The 23731-nt window shown below is 37.0% G+C and overlaps 3 protein-coding genes and 1 long non-coding RNA gene across 4 annotated transcripts; 3 read left to right on the forward strand and 1 right to left on the reverse strand.

Annotated features, from left to right (window-relative positions):
* Positions 1 to 745: 745 nt before the first annotated feature.
* LOC130415699 (keratin, type I cytoskeletal 13-like) lies at positions 746 to 2855 on the forward strand. Its single transcript, XM_056741569.1, has 7 exons — positions 746 to 1294; positions 1501 to 1583; positions 1656 to 1812; positions 1894 to 2055; positions 2141 to 2266; positions 2346 to 2566; positions 2660 to 2855. The coding sequence occupies exons 1-7, from the start codon at positions 803 to 805 to the stop codon at positions 2787 to 2789; spliced, it is 1371 nt and encodes a 456-aa protein (XP_056597547.1). The 5' UTR covers positions 746 to 802; the 3' UTR covers positions 2790 to 2855.
* A 5775-nt stretch (positions 2856 to 8630) lies between these two features.
* LOC130415404 (keratin, type I cytoskeletal 13-like) lies at positions 8631 to 10567 on the forward strand. The gene is made up of 7 exons (XM_056741075.1): positions 8631 to 9091; positions 9217 to 9299; positions 9396 to 9552; positions 9639 to 9800; positions 9890 to 10015; positions 10096 to 10316; positions 10447 to 10567. Exons 1-7 carry the CDS (start codon positions 8702 to 8704, stop codon positions 10565 to 10567), a joined length of 1260 nt encoding a protein of 419 aa, XP_056597053.1. The 5' UTR covers positions 8631 to 8701.
* Positions 10568 to 14660: 4093 nt separating this feature from the next.
* Positions 14661 to 21725, reverse strand: LOC130415905 (uncharacterized). The gene is made up of 3 exons (XR_008905980.1): positions 21604 to 21725; positions 16237 to 16353; positions 14661 to 15466 (listed from the first exon to the last, which is right to left on the reverse strand). It is a non-coding gene; the product is annotated as an uncharacterized LOC130415905 (long non-coding RNA).
* On the forward strand, positions 20745 to 23281 carry LOC130415904 (keratin, type I cytoskeletal 13-like). Its single transcript, XM_056741907.1, has 7 exons — positions 20745 to 21741; positions 21893 to 21975; positions 22059 to 22215; positions 22300 to 22461; positions 22548 to 22673; positions 22754 to 22974; positions 23107 to 23281. Exons 1-7 carry the CDS (start codon positions 21361 to 21363, stop codon positions 23228 to 23230), a joined length of 1254 nt encoding a protein of 417 aa, XP_056597885.1. The 5' UTR covers positions 20745 to 21360; the 3' UTR covers positions 23231 to 23281.
* Positions 23282 to 23731: the final 450 nt, after the last annotated feature.

Consider the following 23731-nt stretch of genomic DNA (forward strand, 5'->3'; position numbering starts at 1 on the left):
GCTTGAACCGAATGCAAACAAAGATGCTTTAAAGAACAATTCAATCCATAAAACAAAGCAATTTTATCATTAGAGATGAAGAAATCATTCGTTATTCATATTATAAAAGGATTTTCTCATATAAATATAGAAATGTGACATTCAGGCATGCATGGGGATGACTTTGTAAAATTAAGTAATGTATGAAAATGCTTTATTTCCAGATTCCATTATATATGGTTGTGCGTGTGCAAGTCTTTGCTCTAGCTTGTTCTTTGGGTGTGACTCACTATTATGGCCCTGGAGGTGAAGACTCTCACTTTTCTAGTTTGACATTTTGTTATTCCTTAGGTACAAAGGAAAAGTTATTGTGCAACACCTGTGGACTGTTAGTCAAAAAGTTTGCATTGAAAAAATATATAATTTTATATGAGGACCAACATATTATATGCACAGTCCAAATGGATTTAACAGTCCATATTTGCATGTAAATTATCTTCCCGACCTAAAAAGCACACAAGCATTTAAAGAGTTTGTGTACCTACAGTCCTATAAACTACAGATCTGCTAAACCAAGAATAGTGCAAAGAAATCCTTTACACCACCATTTAAACCTTTCGCCATAAACCATACTGCAGCCTGAGCGTTTTGCAAGAGTATTTGATCCAATGCTTGCCGGAGGCGAGGCTGTGGTTTCTTTGGATTATCCAAAACGCCCACCCCGATTGTTCCCTCCCCGTTTATATAAATAAAAGGATCATGGATCGTCTTAACTTCACTCTCACACATTCTCAGAGTATAGAAAAACAACACCTCCAAAACGATGTCCTCTAGAAGCAGTTTCATGTCCTCCGGTGGATCCATGCGCGTCTCCATGTCCGGTGGTGGAGGAGGCAGTATGGGAAGCATGCGTTCTGGCAGCGTGTATGGAGGTGCGGGAGGGTCCGGTACCCGGATTTCCAGCTCCTCTGCTTCTCGTTCCTTCTCATCTGGTGGAGGATACGGAGGTGGTGGCGGATACGGAGGTGGTGGCGGATACGGAGGTGGTGGCGGATACGGAGGGGGTGCCGGATATGGAGGGGGTGGCGGATTCGGAGGTGGTTCTGGTGATTCCATGGATGTCTCTCCAAATGAAAAAGCCACCATGCAAAATCTCAATGACCGTCTGGCCACCTACCTGGAGAAGGTGCGGATCCTTGAGAAGGCCAACGCTGACCTTGAGCTGAAGATCCGCCAGTTCTTGGAGAGCAAAACTTCCCCCGCTGCTCGTGACTACAGCGCCTATTATGTCACTATTGCAGAGCTCCAAAACAAAGTAGGTGTTATTGTGAGGAGCAGAAACTGTGTTAAGATGCATAAAACACATTGATCATTTATTCTTAAATGTAAAACGACCTTTGTCCTTATTTAGTGCAAAAATTAAGCAGCAGTATACATGCCTTTTTGTTTTGTCCGTAAGACGTTGTGTTCTAAATATAAACACGAACGTAATTTGGAATCCAAAATGTTTGTCTCCTGAAGATCCAGGAAGCGACGCTTGTGAATGGAGGAATCTATCTCCACATTGACAATGCCAAGCTGGCTGCAGATGACTTTAGAGTAAAGTAAGTACACAACTCACAACAAAAATGATCTCCAATGGGCTGGAAATTTGAAACGGTTGCATTTCTGTGCAGATATGAGAACGAGCTGAGCATGAGACAGTCAGTGGAGGCAGACATTGCTGGCTTGAGGAGAGCGCTGGATGAGCTGACAATGGAACGATCCAATCTGGAGATGCAGATCGAGGGACTGAAAGAAGAGCTGATCTTCCTCAAGAAGAACCATGAGGAGGTAAGCCAGGTTCTATATGCAAACAATTTAAAAGTCACTTTTGAAATTTTGGTCTCACCAATCTGTTTTTCGCATTCTTAGGAACTTTTGTCAGCAGGCACCCAGATGAGCGGACAGGTTAACGTAGAGGTTGATGCACCACCACAGGAAGACCTCTCAAAGGTCATGGCAGATATCCGTGAACATTACGAGGCCGTCGCTGCCAAGAACAACAAAGAGCTAGAAGCCTGGTTCCAAGCCAAGGTAATATCGAATTTGTACACGTTTGTCAGACATGTTTGTGATGAGCACCAACAGAAGTCTGATTTGCTTTGCTTTGTATTGATAGACGGAGTCTATTAGCAAAGAAGTTTCGGCAAGCACAGAAGTCATCCAAACATCCAAATCAGAACTCACAGATCTAAGACGCACAGTACAGAGTCTGGAAATTGAACTTCAATCACAGCTCAGTATGGTGAGTCTCTGATCAGATTTAGATGAATGCTGTCTCGATAAGTCACGCAGTGTTTTGAATAATCGTCTCCATCTCGCAGAAATCTTCATTGGAAGCCACTTTGGCAGACACTAAGCAGGGCTACTCCTCAAAGTTGACCGGCTACCAAAATCAGGTGACCGCCATGGAACAGCAGCTGACGCAGCTTCGTGGAGATCTGGAGCGTCAAAGTCAGGAGTACCAGATGCTTCTGGACATCAAGACCAGACTGGAGATGGAGATTGCAGAATACAGAAGACTCCTGGACGGAGAAGCTGTTGGGTGAGCTTTCAAAATACACATTCATATCTGTTTAATATAACAAGCTGAAGGGGAATGAGATCCTAAGCTTTTCACATGGTTTCTCTGCTGCAGAAGTGGCCAGTCCTCCAGCTCTGGGTCCACCACCACAAAGAAGTCATCAACAACAACACGCAAAGTGATCACCGTTGTGGAGGAGATGGTGGATGGAAAGGTAGTCAGCTCGTCCACCCAGGCCATGTGAGAAAAAATGAGCTCTTGAGATAAAAAAGATCAAACTCAGAAAGACCAATAAACTGCTCGAAATGTGCATTCGTGTGTTTGTGTCTACTCATTTTACTCACCTGTTTTTAAAGTGAAACCCTTCCCTTTTTGGAGATGGTACAAAAAGAATTTGCATGGATATCATCAGTTAGTACAATAATAAAAACTAATTGAATAAGTTGCACTGAAATTTAAAAGTAATAAAAAGTAGACAAAAATCCACTATAATCTACATAACTTTGTCTTCGGGGGTGTATAAAGACCATACATAATGAAGGGTTATGTTTTTATTAGATTGAGCTATTTCTATCTACATACACTGTCGGTCCCCTTGCATGGATTCGCCATGTTGTTTCTTCAGTAGCCCTAAATGGACAAACTGCTCTACAGAGCGTGTTTTGTGAATTCGTTGTCTCCTTCGGTAAAGAAGCAAAACCTTGACGACATCTTTGTTCTCTTCAGCCACCGATGTGCTTAGTTATGTTCCATTCCGTTCCATTTTCTACCGCTTATCCGAACTACCTCGGGTCACGGGGAGCCTGCACCTATCTCAGGAGTCATCGGGGAGAACATGCAAACTCCACACACACACAAGTCGGATGCGGGAATCGAACCCCCAACCCTGGAGGTGTGAGGCGAACGTGCTAACCACTAAGCCACCGTGCCCCCCCGTGCTTAGTTATGTATAAAAATAAATCATAATTATCATAATAAATTAATATGTACAAATAAAAACATGTAAAACTAAATACGGCTAAAGTAAAATTAAATCTTGGGGCCTGCTAGTAAACCCTGGGTTTGTGGAAACACAAAGTTATAATTTTTTATTCTTTTATCTTATGTATGTACTAACAGAATGATTAAGCTTAGTGCAAACTGAGCGTGCAAATTTTGTACCAGGGTCAATTAACCATAGATATGTTTACAAACCCTTTGTTTAGGTTAACTCAGTATTTTGACAAAAAAAATGTTTTAAATAGACTCAACCTTAAGATTTTAAATGAATAAGGAGTTTAAAACATCATCTTGTTGTGTTATTTAGTGCCACACTCGACAGTCTCCAATTTGATGTTTTAACACATACCTGCTGCCATTGAACCCACATGGTATGCCAGCTAACTTTGTTAGTTATACAACTAAGTTAGCAGTTATCTATCGGCCTGAAACTACACATAAAGGAAACTGTTTGTCATCTCTTTTACTTTAGTTGTCACAAGTGCATTAGTTTAAGAGGAGAGGGAACAGTGAGAAGGCTCATGTTAAATGTCAGGTTTGTGTTCAATTGCTAACATTTGCCACTGTTAGTACACGCAAACATCTATAGAAACTCTCTCAGTTTATCTTTACTGTACACACTTGGTTTCTCTGTCTGGTAGGTGTAGATGTCGGGCAATTTAACTGGAGGTAATCCTGTCAGTTCGTCCCTGGATCCATTGAGTGAGCGCATACAGGTCGCCCAGGTCCCTTGCCTTAAAGTAAACTTTTTATAAACCAATCACAGTCCTAGACAGTGAGTGGCCTTGAATGTTCAAATGTAACTTTTTTTCATTGTCAAAAAGCAAGCAAACAAAACGTGCTATCTAGCATTAGTAATGCGGACAGGGGGATCTTTCTGCCTCCACCTTAGCTCCGCCCACAAAACTGTGTCACAATGTTTACTAACAGTAAAGGCGTTATAATAGTCTCATTTTCTGTTAGGGAATCTGGATCTATCACCAAAGTCAATCCAACGGTCATATCGTCTATTTCAGTGGTTTTTAAACTAGTTTGAGGACCACTGGGCTTTTTGTTCCAGTTCCAGTTATGAGCATATAACCCCGGTTCTGTCAACCTTGCACTGGTTACCTATAAAGCATCGCATTAACTTTAAGATCTTGCTTATTACCTATAAAGCCCTACATGGTCTAGCGCCGCAGTATTTGAATGAACTTCTATTGTATTACAGACCACCACGTACATTACGCTCTAAGGGGTCCTGTCAGTTGGTAATACCTAGAATTTCAAAATCAAGTGCAGGTGGTAGATCCTTTTCTTATCTAGCGCCTAAACTTTGGAATATTCTTCCCTGCACGGTCCGGGAGGCAGACACACTCTGTCAGTTTAAATCTAGACTAAAGACTCATCTTTTTAATCTTGCATACACTACACCTCCATAATATTAATCCTCAGAGGATTTAGGCTGCATTATTTAGATCAACCGGAACCAGGAACACATCCAACAACAAATGATGTACTTGTTGCATCAAAGAGTGCAGAACAGTACTCTACTCTCAGCCAGTCTTGTCTCTTTGTTCCAAGGTTACCGCAGGATGCAGTTCATGCCCAGACCTGATGGCAGAGCTGAGAATGGGAAGCGGTGACCTGACAAGTGCTAAGAGGATAGAGCTGGATAAAGGACGCGACAACTTTGTTTTTTTCTACAACATTTCAAATGCTATTAGATTGTTAATGATAATCTTTAATTTTTATATTTTTATTAAGCCTTGTTGTGCAAGCACTGATGAGCTTGTGCAGAGGCAGCAGCTTTTGCCAGAGGGGAACTGGAATCCCCTGGTTGGGCCTGGGTTCCCCTGAGGTTTTTTTTCTCGATGGGAGTTTTGGGTTCCTCACCACCGTTTGCATATTGTTTTGCACTATCTGCCTGGCCGGGGGGGCTGCTTTAGAATTCATACTTGTATTAAATGTGTCTCATGTACAGCTGCTTTGTAACAATGAAAATTGTAAAAAGCGCTATATAAATAAAGTTGAGTTGAGTTGAGTTCCACTTAACCACAAATCTAGGCAAAAATAATCAGAGATCAGGCATAGGCCTACAACAGGCATGTGAAATGTACAATTGACCTTTACAGTTACATTTACCCTGCTGGTAGATATTGGAATTACAACATACAAATAAGTTTTTTTTGAACATCCATTATCCATCCATCCATCCATTTTCTACCGCTTATCCGAACTACCTCGGGTCACGGGGAGCCTGCGCCTATCTCAGGAGTCTTTGGGCATCAAGGCAGGATACACCCTGGATGGAGTGCCAACCCATCGCAGGGCACACACACTCACTCATTCACTCACGCACTCACACCCTACGGACAATTTTTTCCAGAGATGCCAATCAACCTACCATGCATGTCTTTGGACCAGGGGAGGAAACCGGAGTACCCGGAGGAAACCCCTGAGGCACGGGGAGAACATGCAAACTCCACACACACAAGTCGGAAGCGGGAATCGAACCTCCAACCCTGGAGGTGTGAGGCGAACGTGCTAACCACTAAGCCAACATCCATTATAAAGTAATATTATTTAGGTTTCCTTTCTTATCGATTTTTTTAACGGGTAAGTCTGAATCGATCTCTGATAAACAGTAGGTCTATAACCTATAATTGTACATAAAATGAAATATTTATAAACAAGATTTATAAAAACATCCCTTTAGAGTACAAACTATAGTTTTATTAAAGTAAATATGTGGTAACCTGTTTTTGGAAGAAAACAACAACAACTATGGTTAATATTTGTCACTACTTACAAAAGAGTTTCCCAAAGTTTTGTGTGAAAAGACCTGTAACTTCTTTCGTTAAAAGCAGATTTTGACCTTCTCCAACGTCTTGCAAAAATGTTGCTGATGAGGCATCAGCATATTCATCAACCTATCCTGCAAATAAAAATGACATACACAAGATTAACTTTGATTAATGATTCTAATAATTGATGACATCTGTCGGCAAAACTTTGATATAGCAAGCAAGGTAAGATTAGGTTCAACAAAACCATAATGCAAGTATTTATTACACATGTTTGTTTATAAGGTCCTTAAGAAAATTAACCATGGTGGAATACCTATTATAAATCAACTTTTCATTTTATCATAGCCAAAAAGGAAACCAACTGTGGAGTTTTGGTTGATAATATATTCACTGACATTGTCTCTTGACTGTCTGTAAAGTTTATGATAGTCTACATGATTCATTGGTGGAGGATTTATGGCGTTTCTCACATGAACACGAGTTAATCTTCCGCATAAATTAAATACCTGAAATTAAAACACCAGCATAACTTTCACTCTGAAGACCAACTCTCTGATACTTATCTGTAAAAAAAGTATAAAATGTATTAGTGTTAAAATCTTTTCATGATATGTGAGGGTGAAAAACTAATATATAAATTGTTTAAGTTTAATTTCACTTATTCCTTAGGAACTACTGATTTTAAAATAAGCTAAATATCTTAATAAGGCCACTCCCTAAATGTTTAATGATAAGGATTTCTATTAATATTTTCCTAAATTCTTTTCTGTTGGCTCTACATTTGCTTGTAAGTTACTTGCATTGTAGATTAACTTGTATTAATAATTATATGTGAATGAATATTCTAGTGTCAATGCACATTAAATTAAGTCATTTTTAATCAAATTTTCAGCCGACAATGCGCTTCAAAAGCTATAGAATATATATTACATTTTGATTATAGCTTATTTTTAAAGAGTCATTCATTTGAAACCCGTTGCATTTACATTTAAAGCTGTATTTCACACTAAATAAGAACACTGAAGAAACCGGTTTAGCTGCCTGAGACAGGTTTTGGCTAATGTGATAATGATCAGATTGGTTGTGATGGGTTGATAGGGTTCATTTCAAGAAGCACAAGTTAGTTTCCATTTCATGTAGCTTGTAAGGAAAGCTCAGACGACTTCTGTGTATTTGTTCAAATGTTTAATGTATACTTCCTATAACAAACTTGAAATAAATATTTCAACAAATAATTCTTGCATTATAACATTATTTTACGCATTGAATGAACAATTTTTTTATGAATTTGAACTTAAAACTTGTTTTTACACCATTTATTTTTTGTAGTATTGATTCCTGAATGATGATGTTTAGGCTTTAAGCATATAATTGAAATGTACAGGGATGGTTTCCGTTCAGAGCTTGAAACTAGTCCTACTTGTGGAAAAAAGTGTACTTCCTTAATGTACTTAAAGTGCTTTATTATTTCGCACACTAATTTTGTATTCAATATGTTGTTCAAATTTAAGATAATTTTAAGTCCATATAATTGTTCTCAAATGTGATATTTTGAGACACCATGAATGTGAACTAAAATACCCTTTTAACACATATCTCTGTATTAAAAAATGTATTTAGTTACCACTTGAAGTAGGCCTACTTGAATTAATCTTTCATAAAATTGGTGTGCGAAATTGAACAATTTAGGTATACATAAAGGAAGTGCACCATTTTTTCACTTAGGTAGACTTAAATAAATGCTAGAGATATCTAACCTGACAACAGCTTGAACTAACACAGATAAAATTGAAATAGTTCCATTGTTTTGTCTCACAATGCAAGTAATGTTTTTTTTTTTTGCAAAACAGGTTTGTAAAACTACTTAAATGTCTTTATTTAGAAAAGTCGTATTCCTGGCTTAATCTAATGCCGTCCGGGAAACCGCCCCGTGAAGTTAAACCGATCCCTGATTTTATTCCAATGTTACGAAGTTTTACACTTTTTGTATGAAGGCCTTGAGCTGTAGATCAGCTATTTGAGCTGAAGATATACTATTTAATTATATATTTTGCAGAATCTAAAACAAATAATATGTAATGAACGATAGTTGTGTGCAGACTGACAGCTTACAATGACAAAGTCCTCTAAATATATACATCTCTTGTGGAATTTCCAAAAAAAACCAAATGAATTCCACTCTAACCTTTCATCTGTCACACCTCCAGCCTGAGGCGATGAGGCTATGGTTTCTCTCTCCTCCTCCTCAGGCAATCTCCACATTCCCTCCCCGTTGAACCACATATAAGGAACGAGGGTCGTGTTCTCGTCACTCACCCACTCACTCTCCGGCCAGAGAAGAGAACAACTCCAAACCTCCTTCAATAAGATGTCTTCCACACGCTCCCTCATGTCCACAGCAGGATCCACCAGACGTTCCGGAAGTGTGTACGGCGGAGCCGGAGGATCCGGAGTCCGCATCTCCAGTTCTTCTGCTTCTCGTTTCAATTCTGTTTCTAGTGACTTTGGTTTCAGAGGTGGCGCTGGGGCTGGTGCTGGCTTCAACCTGGCTGATTCCATGGATGTGTCTACAAATGAAAAAGCCACCATGCAAAATCTCAATGACCGCCTGGCCTCTTACCTGGAGAAGGTGCGGATCCTTGAGAAGGCCAACTCTGACCTTGACCTGAAGATCAAGAAGTTCCTGGAAAGCAAGACTTCTCCAACCTCTCGGGACTACAGCGCTTACTTCGTCACTATCAGTGATCTCCAGGCCAAGGTATGTGTAGAAACAACATAGAGAAACTGGTAGTGAGTAAATGCAGAGTTTGCTTAGTCAAGTCAATCATTCAATTACTGAAGATATAAAAATGTTAAAGATCTGTTTGTTTTGTGTCTCTGAAGATTCAGCACGCCACTGGTGTTAATGGGGGAATCTACCTCTGCATTGACAACGCCAAGCTGGCTGCAGATGACTTCAAAATGAAGTAAGTCTACACAGGAACTAGCACATCCACTTCCAACGTCTCTTAAAGATTCAGAGCATATATATTGTATTTATGCGTGGTTTCGTGTCTGTGCAGATTTGAGAACGAGCTCATCATGAGACAGACAGTGGAGGCAGACATTTCTGGTTTGAGGAGAGTGCTGGATGATCTGACAATGGAAAGATCCAGTCTGGAGATGCAGATCGAGGGACTTAAAGAAGAGCTGATCTACCTCAAGAAAAACCATGAGGAGGTAAGTGGTTGTGGTTAAAGAAACACATTCGTAAAACTGGTGTCTTTATTAATGCGAGACTCACCGGTTTGTTTTTGCATCCTTAGGAACTCTTGGCAGCACGCTCTCATATGGGCGGACAGATCTATGTAGATGTTGACGCCCCACCGCAGGAAGACCTCACGAAGATCATGGCGGAAATCCGTGAACATTACGAGGCCGTCGCTGTCAAGAACCGCAAAGAACTTGATGATTGGTTCCAGGCCAAGGTAAAATGTTATTGAGCTAAAAACTGAAAAAGAAAACACCAACATATTAGGATTTACTGTACTTGAACGCTTTCCATTTTCTCTTACAGACTGAATCACTTAACAAAGAAGTCGTTGTGAGCACAGAAACCCTCCAAACATCCAAATCAGAAATCACAGAGGTTAAACGCACACTTCAGAGTCTTGAAATCGAACTGCAATCACAACTCAGTATGGTAAGCAAACACATTGATAGATGAATCAAGTGAGATTTGTCGATCACACAGTTTCTACAATAATGACTTTCTCTCATCAGAAAGCGTCAGTGGAAAGCAGCCTGGCAGAGACAAAGAGCCGCTATTCTTCCATGTTGTCCGGCTACCAGAATCAGGTGACCGCCATGGAACAGCAGCTGACGCAACTTCGTGGAGATCTGGAGCGTCAAAGTCAGGAGTACCAGATGCTTCTGGACATCAAGACCAGACTGGAGATGGAGATCGCAGAATACAGAAGACTACTGGATGGAGAGTCAGAGAGGTGAGACTTTCTTTCACAATGCACCAGAAAAGGATTTCACTCAAACAATTAGTATTGTAATATGTTAGCAAATTGGTGTGATATTTCTGTCTAGCATCCTAGTAATTTAATCGAATTTTCTTTACTTTAGCACTGTCACAACCACAAGCAAATCGACTACACGTAAAGTGGTGACCATTGTGGAGGAGGTGGTGGATGGCAAAGTGGTGAGCTCATCTTCTCAGGCCGTGAGCCAGACCATGACCAGCTAAAACACTCTTGAGCCAAAACCTTCAACGGTATGATCTCAACAAAGTGAACCAATAAACAGGTCCAAATATAAATCTTTGTCTGGTTTATTTTTTTCTCAGAGTTCTATTACTTTCTTCTTCAATTACACAAACCGTTTGCATTGGTCAAAGTATAACAAAAAAGAAAACAATTACAAGACAACAGGGTCACAGCTAACTAAGTCCCACCATTTTGAGGTTGTTTTGGCCTTTGCAGCCTGTGACACAATTTTGGGTCAGCATGAATGACTCAATGGACTTTTTTAACGCCACAAAGAATTTAATGGCAAATTTGTCAGATAGCAAACTGAGACGATATCTTAGCAATGTGTTTTAGACTATTAAAATTAATGTTGGATGATGACACCATGCTCTGAGAGTCTCACTTTTTTCTACAACCTGGGGCATCCAGAGTAAAATGTGTCCTTTGTTTTAGCAATTGTCTATTGCATTACACATTCAACATCATATTGTACCTCAAAAAATGCTTATTTTGCAACTCTTAAAACTTAAATGAATGTCCCTGTAAAGCTATTGGTCAACCTACAACGTAACATGCACATATTTGTATGTGTATATACAAACATTTAACCTGAATGGGCGGTTCCAGCGGCAACAACATAAGCAAACATTATGTGGACCAAACATAACTTCCGGCAGACCAATAATTGTTGAGTAGTTTTAATTTAAAAAAATTAAGCTGATCTCAATTGTATAAAAATTGTGAAAAAATATATAAAAATGTAATTGTATTGAAATTTACACGATTAATATGCAATAAAAAAATAATATAACATACATGTTATATACAAATCAATTGTTAAATTATAACCAAACACAGAGGTTAAGCCAGGTGTGTCCATCTGATAAAACAGTCTATGACTTATGATTACAAAGATGTTTTGAGAAATGTCTCAGTGGTTTTCTGTTCATACAATGGAAAGCAATTAGATTAGATTAGATTAGATTCAACTTTATTGTCATTACACATATACAAGTACAGTGTAACGAAATGTAGTGCCAATGCGGTCCAAGTTATTTGGTTATCAACATTCTACAAAATATCTTCTTTTGTGTTCTGCAGAAGAAAGTCATACAGTTTGAAATGAAAATGAATGAAATGAAAAACAGTTTTCAGTAAAGATATAAAAAGTTTTTTTGAATTTGTTGATTTGTTGTCTCAACAACCATATTATATTATGTTAAGTAGCATCTACACTGTAAAAGATTGTTCTGTAAAATAACGGTAAAATACTGGCAGCAGAGACGCCAGTAATTTACTGTAATTTTACGTTATCCATGCTGTGAAATTATTTTACAGTATTTTGCTGTAAAAACGAAATACAGTACATTGCTATTTTTCCCATATTTAACGGTAAAATACTGGCAGGAGAGACGACAGTAGTTTACTGTAATTTTACATTATTCATGCTGTGAAAATACTTTACGGAATTTTGCTGTAAGACTTAAAGACAGTACATAGCTGTTTTTGAATTTAGATTTACAGAATCATTGTACTACAACAACCTATATAGCAAGGTGATACTTATTCCGTATTCCGTGCGTGCATAATTAAACAAACAAATGGATGGAACACGATCGGCAATGGACGGAACATGATCAGAAAGCTTTCAAAGGTCTCTGCATAGTACTGGAGTAAATATTTCGTTATTGTGTTAAAACAAATGAATATACATGATGGTCATTACTTATTTTTCATCTGAAATCCATGTTCTATAAAATAATAGATGTACACACTAAGAATTGCTGGGTTAGAAAATAACCCAACCTTAACCCAGCTGCTGGGTAACTATGGGACAGAACACGCGCTGGGTTATTTTGACCCAAGTGCTGGGTTGAACCATTTGACCCAAAATGCTGGGTTGTTTGTTTGACCCAGCTAGTGGGTCGGGTTAACTGTGTTTCTGGGTTAACATAACCTAAACATTGGGTTATATGTTGTCTCATTGCCTTGCTACTTTTATATTTACCAATAAAATATATAATCTCAAGGGAATGTAAATTTATTATATTTTATATGTAATACAATTACACAAAACAAATGCAATTGTAAATATGCATTTTTATTAAATTTATTTCTTTACATTTATTGAATGGGTGCAATTATCATACATTTCATCCAACACCTACAGACACATAAAAACAAGTTTTTGTAGATCAGTTTCTTTAAAAACACAAAACTGGGTGAATTAGGCACTGTAGATTCCTATTCTATGTCAACATTGCAGCATTAGAACACTCAAAAATATATTATTGACACATGAGAATCAGTCCAAACAGTGTCGCATTAAAACTAAGCCAAACAAAGACTCCAAACAACAGACAATACATGTGACAACTTAAAGCATGTGTCCAGAAAAAACTGTTGTCCTCAAAAACTTCCCTCTTCACTCATGTCCCTCAAAACGATAAACTGCATGCTGGAGAAATTCCTAAGTATGAAGAGACTGCTTAGTTAACATCAAGCACAGAAAAGGACTTGAAACAGATCAACTGAGCAACAAGTCAGTTTCAATGGCGTGTCCCGAAACAATGGTGAAGGTCTGGGTTGAGGTTGCTGCCTCGTCCCAAAGGCACAAAATGTGCAGATTATATCACTGGTCTCAGCGTTTTGCAAGTATTTCCACCATGAAAGTCCCCACCTGTTAAATATATGACAGTTAGTCTTAAAACATAACCAACATTTAAGTTAAGTGCATGTAATGAACAAACACAGAGGCCTTATAAAAATGCTAATTTTAGAAGAAAACTTCAAACTTCACTTTTAGTATTTTACATCATTCACTACATTCATATTGTATATCATTTACTTCTGAGGATATAACATACAGTGATGGCCAAAACTATTAGAACACTAGTATTTTTACCAGCTGGAAATGGTATAAAAGTCAGTTATTTCTATCGTTTGCTGTCGTGTGTCAGAAGGAAATTTCTGTTTAATTTTCCAAACATTATTCTTGTCATTTATTGTTATAATTAGTGAGATTAAGAGGCTTAGCTTTTAGCTAATGCAGCTAACGGTAACGTTACCTGAGGGAAAAAAAGCGCGAAAATGCTAAATTTTAAATTATTGCTAGTTGGTTGGATCCGGCACGTCACAGACACTTGAAAAAATTTCCCCTTAGATTAAGTTTTGCATGAAATTATCTAATTCTGACTAAACATTACAAAGCCATACAGTAGACAAACAGTAACCGAACTATACCATGTATTTCTGACCTAAGGCTAGTTCATACATTTCCATGAGGATTTTACGTCAAGGATAAAAACCTTTTAAAGTAAAAATATATGCACATGTACACACATTTATATAACATAAGGATAAAGCGATTGTTAAGGACTTTTTTGGTAAAAAAATAGCATGCTAAGCTGCTAAATTACTTAACGTTAATCAATCACATAATAAAACACTTCCTCCGCACAGAGACAGATCAAATACTGCATTAAACAGTAAAATCAGTGTGCTCTTACCACAAATTATTAAAAATAATCATATTATCATATTAATTTACCTTATAAAATCAGCTTGATGTGATGTGCATTGCCGTCTGACTAGGAGACGCGTGAAGGATCCAGAATGTTCGATGAAGTGGAAAAATGAACAAACCGGTTGGGTCAAAATAACCCAACCCAGCTGTTCGGTGGTGAAAAAAAACCCAAAAAGTCCATTTGACCCAGCATGAGCAACCCAACTGTGTGTTTACAGTACCTCAAACAACCCAAAATTATGACCCAGCACAATTAACCCAAAAATGTGTTTACAGAAATAACCCAGCATTTTTTAGAGTGTATGACTAGCAATGTGTGTTATTAATATCAGTCAGTCAGAAAAATCTGCAAAGGCTGCTACTGAAGTGTATCATACATTATACAGCGATGAGTAGAATAAGGACGACCCAAAACAAATCTGCAAATTATATCATATACTGTAGTAATTGAATCAACTTCAGATGTCGATGCAGTTTGATAAACAATATCACAATAATCAACAATAGGCAATATGAGTTGAGAAACAAGTTTTTTTACTAACACCGTATGAAAAACTATTTCGGGATCGTCATAAAGTACTAATGCCAAAATTAACCATATATAAAACACACTTAATATGAGTTAAGGAAAGTTCAGAATCTAGCCATAAACCAAAATATTTGATAGTATCCACTTGTAGTCGAGTACCATCTTTACATGCAATCACACTGGAATTATTCATAGACTTGTCATAAACATCATAATGTAAGATTTATTTTTTTTTAAGCACCAATTTATTATCCTTAAACCAATCTTGTAAAATATCCAAAACCCATCTGAAGGAATGACTGAATTTTTAATGAGTCAGAATTAGATACATACATGACAATATCATCAGCATAAAGTTGTACTTGACAATTTCTAAGAACTAATGGCAAATCATTAACATAAATAGAAAAAAGGAGTTAACTAATATTGAACCTTGTGGTACACCTCTTTGTTGGATAAAATACAGACGTATTCCCATTTATAACAACACATTGCTGTTATGCAAATAGGAATTAAACCACAAATCTACATTTTTAGATAAACCAATCGCATACAGTTTGTCTTAATAGCAAATAATGATCTATCAGGTCAAAAGCTAAATATAATAATTAAACTCCTGGAAAACCTCTTTTGGCAATAAAACAAAGTGGACAGAGACAGCAATAAGATGTATGTAAGGTCTATATGAAGTCCCATTGAAAGTCAACGAGGTTCTCCAGAAGGGTGGAGACCTTTCCATTTACTGTGCAGTGTTTTTTCTGGACAATTGACCCAGTCTTCTTTGAGAGACCCTTTCCCCTTGTGGCCTTTGAACCCCTCTCTGGATTGACTCCAATGAAGCGCCTACAATTGGAATAGTCAGAGAAAATATGGAAAACAATAAGGACAACCTTGTAATCTTAAAAAGCTGTTTGAGTGTTTAACATTAAGTAGAAGTGACATTGAGATATTTTGTGGAATTTTAGACAGTTCACATATTTTGACTGTATGTAATCATATATATAATTATGCAAGAAACATAAGATGTTGTTTACCCAAGAAATGTATTACTCTCACAAGTATTTACACAGAAGGCAGAGAATGCATCTGATAAATGCAAACAAACAAACACATTTCTTACACAAACAAATAACTGTTTTTGGTGATTCAGGTTTCAAGAACTGTAGCTCAAACTGTAAAGGAAATTAATCATTACGCAACTGATGCTTAATCAATCTGTATTAGCTAAACACTCACACTACCAGGTTCCTTTCCTTTCAAAACATAAGACACATTTAGACGTAAAATCATCTCAATTTCAAACGAAACGTTTAGTGGTGATTTTGCTACTGTTATTAGCATTAGCAATAGACTGTTTAAGATTAATAGCGTTGGTAAGTTTGCAACAGCCACAGTTTTGAACGGAGATGACAAAACAAGCAGCAAAACTTGGGGTTTGTAAAATGCAAGTAAATATGAACATTTGGATATATCTCGGAGATGACGAGCCCTTTTTAAACGCGCGAGTTACTTACGAACCACAGCTTGTTAAGCAGCAATTTCAACCATTACTTGATGATACTTCCGTTCTGAAACACATACTTTTGATGAAAGTACAAAAACATTATTTTTACCGTGTAATGTGGACGTGCAAATGCACGTTGGTGCACATGAAGCGCCATGGATGGTCCAGTGTCCTCGCATGGGTCCTCTTCGGGCAGAAAAGTCTGACATCTGTGGGAAAACTGCACCTGGCAAAAAGTACCTGAGTGAAAATGATTCGGGACACTAACGAACTGTGAACTTACAGAACTGACGAAACAATCACAAACTTTCACAAAACTAATTCCCATGCTCCAGAAAAATACTGCATTGTACTGTTGTTTAACCTCTGATATTTCCCTTTGCTAAAATTATATGCAAAAAAATTCTTGACATAACTGACAAACATAATTGACAGTTGAAATAAGAGTTGTGGTAAATTTTATTTTATGTTTCTGTCCACAACACTGGAAACCCCAACTGAAGCAACATAAAACTGCATGTTTTAACCATGTGCATTATAATTTAAACCTAAACAGTGTGATAGAGGTCAAAGTAAAACAAAATCCATCAAAATACGTATATGTAGGACTAAGTAATACAATAAGTAAATAGAAAAAAACATATTTTTGCAGTATTCCAGTCTGTGTACCACATTATATATAGGCCCTATATGTCTGATTGTGCCTGTTAGGTTTCTGCGTATACTTTATGGTCAGATATATGCTTGTGATTTGTAATCAAGGGATCAATGTTTGTGAAATGCTAATTATGTGTAATGAGCTGGAGTTCAAAAAAGTGCCATTTTATCATTTTTAAGACCACTGGGATTGACATCAAATAAATAGAATCCTGTTTTGTACAACTCTAAAATATCTTCAGATTTTTTTGAACAACATAACATTATCAAATAAAATATAACAGGGGCAAGACACTAAGGTTACCATTAACTTGGTTAACAATCTGTTTGGTATTATTAAAATGATAGAAACATGCATTTTTGTAATGTCCATTCTTATAGAAGCAGGGTATGAAGGGGTTTTAATACAGCCACCAATGGATTGCATACAGTACTACAGTACAAAACTGTATTGCATAAAAACAGTAGATTACTGTTTACAGATGGCTGTAAATAAACAGTAGTTTCTTAAACTGCAAAATATTGCCCAGGATGCATTGTTTTCTACAGTATATTACTGTTTTAATAAAACACAGTATGTTACTGTCAGAATTAGGCTGTTTTTTAACAGCAATTTTTTACAGTGTACTTAAAAATGTACAAATGTATAACATTTTTTCTTAGCTTAAAATCCTTTTTTCATGCAACACAAAAATATAAATTACAAGAAAAGCTCAAAAGTTTGCATAAAGTGAATGGAAAAATTTGAGTTGTGCAAACCACAGTTCAAATTTAGTAAACCTAACATGCATTTGAAGTGCAATAAACTTAATATTATCATTAGGATTGCTGTGAGGAATAACCATAACCCTTTGCGCCTGAAAAGTTTGATTATTGCTTTTTTAAATAATAAGCAATTTTGGGACATTTAGATGTTTGTAAGATTTATAACAAAATTTAAGATATATTTATAATAGTGATGTTGTTTAATTGTGAATAATCGTTTTCTGTGAAGTTACCATTCAGGTGATTCATGTTTGCTTTGGTAAGCATAGACACTGTTTTACACAAATCAGAAATACAGTATAATGATACTTACGTGGAGAAGAATTCAACGACTGACAAATCAGTCATCAGTTAACTTAATACTATTTGTTATAATAATATACTTAATAATATACTTCCTTATACTATATGAACATTAAAGTAAATTAACTAAATATTTAAGTACAGCCTGAGCCTACATGAGCACTGAAAGTTGATTGAACTCATGCTACATCATTTTTTAAGTAAAGAATGTCAAGTGAACTCGAATATTTGAGTAAACGCAAAAAATTCTTGTTATTTTGACTTAAAATCTCCTAAAGTTGAATTTATTTAAAAACCATAACGCAAAACTGGTGCAGATATATTTTTAAGTAAAGTCAACACATCATTTTTATAGATTTTATAATAGTTAGGATAACTTTACATGTTAAAGAAGAAAGAGAAATTATTAATATTGCAATTGGATTTTTATTTATAACTCTCCTTACTACGCTTTTAGAGATAAACAATGTTTACACATAGTCCACAACTCACAATAATAATGAATGCATATTTCCCAGACAAGCCTTATGTCACAGTTGTGTTATGTTTTGTTGGGTTTTTTCCTCCCATTGTTTGTTTCATTAATAGTTCATTAGTTTTCAATTGTTTCATTATTAGTTTATTACGTTTCACTTGTGTTTCATCATTGTTAATTTCTCGCACACCTGATTCGGTTTTCCCTGAGTGTCTTCCATTGTATTTAAGCCCTGTGTCTCCCTCTGTTCTTGTTATAGTATTGTTTATGTTGTGTGTATTTATGCTACGTTTGTCTCTGTTCCTGGTTCCCTGTTTGGCTTTGTGCTTTATATTAAAATACCTGTTTTGGAAAACCCTTTGTTTGGACACTTCTACCGGCTATATGTGACACCTTAAGGCTGGTGCCAGACTAAAATAAATATTTGAGCTCTCCTAAATGCAAATGCATTCTTAAAAATAAAGGTTCTTCACAGCGATGCCATAGAAGAAACATTTTTGGTTCCACAGAGAACCATTCTGTCAAAGGTTTTGTAGCCTGTTTACCGTCACCCGTCCCGCATATGGGACACCTAAGTTTGCGTCAATATTGTCCATGTAATATCTAATCAAATCATGACAAACTATATATCATTGCAAAGGTCTAAGACTTTAGAATACAGATTTCTTTGGTGTTTTTTTAAATAATTTATGTAGGGAGAGAAATTGATTATTATAAAAAGTTTGCTTAGATTTTTTGTTATCCTTTTGCGACCAGTATTTTACGTATTTTTTAATCAAAGAAAAACAAACTTCTTTTTTTACTACAAACCTAACAACATACCATAACTTTTTTTTGTGTGTGAGAGATCTTTTGTTGTTGTTGCAAGAATCAGCTACTTTCTTTTTTCAAACGAGACCAACCGTGAGTCTGTGTTCCAAAGAATTCATGCGTTACTGCCATTTTAGTTCCAACATGTGTTTTCATGTGTAGGCTCAAAAAGGGCTCAGACAATTAACAGGTTTAAGGAACTGTCTCTTTCTTACCTTTTTATAATCTTAAGAGCCTTTAATGTCACAAAGAACATTTTGTGAGGAACATTGTGGAAAGTTTGCTTATGTTGTTTCCGCTGGAACCGCCCATTAAGGGTTTTTTATGGAACCATTTTGAAAAAAAATGTTCTTCTGTGGCTTATTCGTGTGGCACCTTTATTTTTTAAAGTGTAACTTGCCATGACATATCTTGAAATACATCATTGCCTTTGTTTATCTCAAGATTCACACCAGTAGTATTTTTTTACTCTCGGCATTAATTTTATATAATTAATCAAACACTTTAATTATTGGCTGGAATACACTACAAGATTAAAAAAATCTGAAGAGATTTTTTTAAACCAGACATCATACACTTGTAGACATTTTGAAAGTCTCAGTAAGAAACACACTAACTGATTGAATCTGCAGACTGACACAGACTTTCTACAACAAGTCCAGAATGGAAATCTGGAAATCTTGTAGTGTATTTTAGCCTTAAAACATAGTCCTGGTTTAAACTAAGCCTTGTCTGTGAAACCGGGCCTTAATTTACAAATATAACTTAGTTGTGATAGTTGTTCATGTGTTTCTTGTTTTTCCTGAACCTTTAAACTGCTTTTTGTTCTGCAGAAAAATCTTCTTGGCCTTGCACATTCTTTTCTTTTCAGCATCTTCTGCATATTTGACGCCCTGATAACAGAGAAGAGACCCATCTTTACATAATTAGAATAATGAGGAAGAAAGAACAACTATTACAAAAAAGACAAATATTTACTAATGCAGCAAAGCCAGATGTATGGAAACTTTTGTAAAGAAGGATCAGTGTCAATTGTTATTAACTTCTTTAAAGAGTTAATTTATCCATTATTAATGCATTCCAGAATCAACTTAATATACATGCTGCTGGAGGACAAAATAATAACAATTTACACCATCTGATATTTAATTAAGTGGCAGAAAAAATAGACACCGGCTTAATCTATAAGATCTATGAAAATATCTCGAAGATGTTTGCAATAAAAACATCATAAATCTAGGATAACTATGCACTAGCTTTAATGTAATTTTTGTTATATCTTACAAATAAATTAATGTTCTAACATTTTGCAGTCTAGTGGACCCACAAAAACTTTATGTAAAAAGCTTTGGAAGGTATTTACTTTATCTTAGTTAGAAGCAATACATTTGGTTAATATTTGTCTTGGACACATGTTAAATCACATTTGTTAAAAAGTTGCCATTTATATTTTGAATAAACAAAAGTCTTACAACATGGGTGAAAAAAATAACAAAAATGCATTTTTTTTCATTTGTGCCTAAAGCTTTTACATTTGCATTAGAATAAGCTTAACACTATATATCAGGCTATTCAAAGAGCAGGTTCAGTTTATCTCAAACAGGTTTTGATTTGCCAAACACTTTGGATTTAATTTCCAAGTAAGGAACCTGTTACGGGCCGTCATGTTAGGCAAGTTTAGGCAACGTTTGATTTACTATAAGCCACTAGCTATGATCTTTCAACAATTGTAACGTTTTAGAACTAATTGGGAGAGCTGTAAGAATTAAATGTTTCATACCTCAAAACGAATGAAAAAAAAATCATAATATTGTAGAAGTAATGCCCAAGTTATATTTACAAGGATTGATTCTGAATTCTCTGAAATATAAATTTCATCAATCTATGATTTAACGTTGCTTGAGACAAAAAATCTGTATATCAGCACTAACATAATTGAAATTATATTTTTCATCGACTGAAATAAATTAATTTCATTCAACTCACAGATCCCGCCAATGAATATTTTTGATAAGGACTTCTTTGGAAGGAAGTGCCATGCAAATCTGTTTTCTGCCACACCTGCGGTATTGGGCAATAGGGCAATAGTTTCTCTTTCCTCCTCCTCAGACAATCTCTATACTCCCTCCCCCATTCATCCACATAAAAGGAACGAGGGTCGTGTTCTCGTCACTCATCCACTCAAACTCCAGCCAGAGAAGAAAACAACAGCAAGCCTTCAAGATGACGTCTTCTTCTTCCACTCGCTCCTTCATGTCCACATCAGGATCCACCAGACGTGCTGGAAGTGTGTACGGTGGTGCCGGAGGATCCGGGGTCCGCATCTCTAGCTCCTCTGCTTCTCGTTCCTATTCTTCTGCTGGTGGAGCAGGCTATGGGGGTGGCTTTAACTTGGCCGATGCTATGGATGTGACTACAAATGAAAAAGCCACCATGCAAAATCTCAATGACCGCCTGGCCTCTTACCTGGAGAATGTGCGGATCCTGGAGAAAGTCAACACTGACGTTGAGCTAAAGATCCGGCAGTTCCTGGACAGCAAAACTTCTCCAACCTCTCGGGATTACAGCGCCTACTACGCCACTATTAGTGATCTTCAGACCAAGGTAGTATAAAAGTATTGAGAAACTAGCACTATAAAGCTACTGAGCATATTTACTTAAGCTAATCATTAAACTACCTGCCCTTCTCTTTACATAATCCCTAGATCGGGAATGTAAAAAAATCTTATGCGTTGTGTTTGTTGTGCCCCTGAAGATTCAGCACGCCACTGGTGTTAATGGAGGAATCTACCTCTGCATTGACAACGCCAAGCTGGCTGCAGATGACTTCAAAATGAAGTAAGGGTACACGTGAACTAGCACATCCACTTCCAACATCTCCATCGGTCCAAATCATTTATACTGGTTCCACTTCTGTGCAGATTTGAGAACGAGCTCACCATGAGACAGGCAGTGGAGGCAGACATTTCTGGTTTGAGGAGAGTGCTGGATGAGCTGACAATGTCCAGATCTGATCTGGAGATGCAGATTGAGGGACTTAAAGAAGAGCTGATCTTCCTCAAGAAGAACCATGAAGAGGTAAGTTACTTTGTCAAAAAACTATTACATTTATTTATTGACATTATTGATGCGAGAATCACCGGTTTGTTTTTGCATCCTTAGGAACTCTTGGCAGCACGCTCTCATATGGGCGGACAGGTCAATGTAGAAGTTGACGCCCCACCGCAGGAAGACCTCACGATGATCATGGCGGAAATCCGTGAACATTACGAGGCCGTCGCTGCTAAGAATCGCAAAGAACTTGACGTTTGGTTCCAGACCAAGGTACAATGTCTTTGAGCTAAAAAACTGAAAAATATGAAACAACACCAAATGAGGATTTACCTGACTGCATTGCATTTCTCTTACAGACTGAATCACTTAACAAAGAAGTCGCTGTGAGCACAGAAATCCTCCAAACATCAAGATCGGAAATCACAGAGGTTAAACGCACACTCCAGAGTCTTGAAATCGAACTGCAATCACAACTCAGTATGGTAAGCAAACACATTGATAGATGAATCAAGTGAGATTTGTCGATCACACAGTTTCTACAATAATGACTTTCTCTCTACAGAAAGCGTCAGTGGAAAGCAGCCTGGCAGAGACGCAGAGGCGCTTTTCTTCCATGTTGTCCGGCTACCAGAATCAGGTGACCGCCATGGAACAGCAGCTGACGCAACTTCGTGGAGATCTGGAGCGTCAAAGTCAGGAGTACCAGATGCTTCTGGACATCAAGACCAGACTGGAGATGGAGATCGCAGAATACAGAAGACTCCTGGATGGAGAGTCTGTGAGGTGAGACTTTCTTTCACAATGCACCAGAAAAACATTTCAGTCAAACAATTAGTATTGTAATATGTTAGCAAATTGAATGTGATATTTCTGTCTAGCATCCTAGTAATTTAATCAAATTTTTCTTTACTTTAGCACTGTCTCAACCACAAGCAAATCCTCGACTACACGTAAAGTGGTGACCATTGTGGAGGAGGTGGTGGATGGCAAAGTGGTGAGCTCATCTTCTCAGGCCACGAGCCAGACCACGACCAGCTAAAACACTCTTGAGCTAAAACCTTCAACTTTGTTATTTCAACAAAGTGAACCAATAAACAGGTGCAAATATAAATCTTTGTCTGGTCTATTTTTTTCTCAGAGTTCTATTACTTTAAAAGAAAACAATCAGAAGACAACAGGGACACAGCTAACTAAGTCCCACAATATTGAGTTTGTTTTGGCCTGGGTGATTGTCAATACTTGATTGTTTTTAGAGAAATTCTATTAAAGCCTTCTATTCTTCTTCTTCTACTTTTTCTACACTCTGGGGCATCCGGAGTAAAATGTGTCCTTGGTTTTGCAATTAACTATTGCATTACACATTGAAAAACATATTGTACCTCTTTAAACTTAAATTAAGTTCTCTGTAATCAAAAAAGCTCTGACTTTCAGCTTGTTTTTAATTCCTGCAAACATAACATACACATATTTGTATATACAACATTTAACCTGAATGGGCGGTTCCATCGGCGACAACATTAACAAACATTATGTGGCCCAA

The sequence above is a fragment of the Triplophysa dalaica genome, chromosome 25, assembly GCF_015846415.1.
Source record: "Triplophysa dalaica isolate WHDGS20190420 chromosome 25, ASM1584641v1, whole genome shotgun sequence".
In the NCBI taxonomy this organism is placed as follows: Eukaryota; Metazoa; Chordata; class Actinopteri; order Cypriniformes; family Nemacheilidae; genus Triplophysa; species Triplophysa dalaica.

Excerpts from the sequence above, each read along its gene's own strand:
- LOC130415699 (XM_056741569.1), top strand. The coding sequence starts at position 803 with ATGTCCTCTAGAAGCAGTTTCATGTCCTCCGGTGGATCCATGCGCGTC. Across the intron at positions 1,295-1,500 it reads TTGCAGAGCTCCAAAACAAA|ATCCAGGAAGCGACGCTTGT; the intron begins GTAGGTGTTATT and ends TGTCTCCTGAAG. Across the intron at positions 2,056-2,140 it reads AAGCCTGGTTCCAAGCCAAG|ACGGAGTCTATTAGCAAAGA; the intron begins GTAATATCGAAT and ends TTGTATTGATAG.
- LOC130415404 (XM_056741075.1), top strand. The coding sequence starts at position 8,702 with ATGTCTTCCACACGCTCCCTCATGTCCACAGCAGGATCCACCAGACGT. Across the intron at positions 10,016-10,095 it reads TGCAATCACAACTCAGTATG|AAAGCGTCAGTGGAAAGCAG; the intron begins GTAAGCAAACAC and ends TTCTCTCATCAG. Across the intron at positions 10,317-10,446 it reads CTGGATGGAGAGTCAGAGAG|CACTGTCACAACCACAAGCA; the intron begins GTGAGACTTTCT and ends TCTTTACTTTAG.
- LOC130415904 (XM_056741907.1), top strand. The coding sequence starts at position 21,361 with ATGACGTCTTCTTCTTCCACTCGCTCCTTCATGTCCACATCAGGATCC. Across the intron at positions 22,674-22,753 it reads TGCAATCACAACTCAGTATG|AAAGCGTCAGTGGAAAGCAG; the intron begins GTAAGCAAACAC and ends TTCTCTCTACAG. Across the intron at positions 22,975-23,106 it reads CTGGATGGAGAGTCTGTGAG|CACTGTCTCAACCACAAGCA; the intron begins GTGAGACTTTCT and ends TCTTTACTTTAG.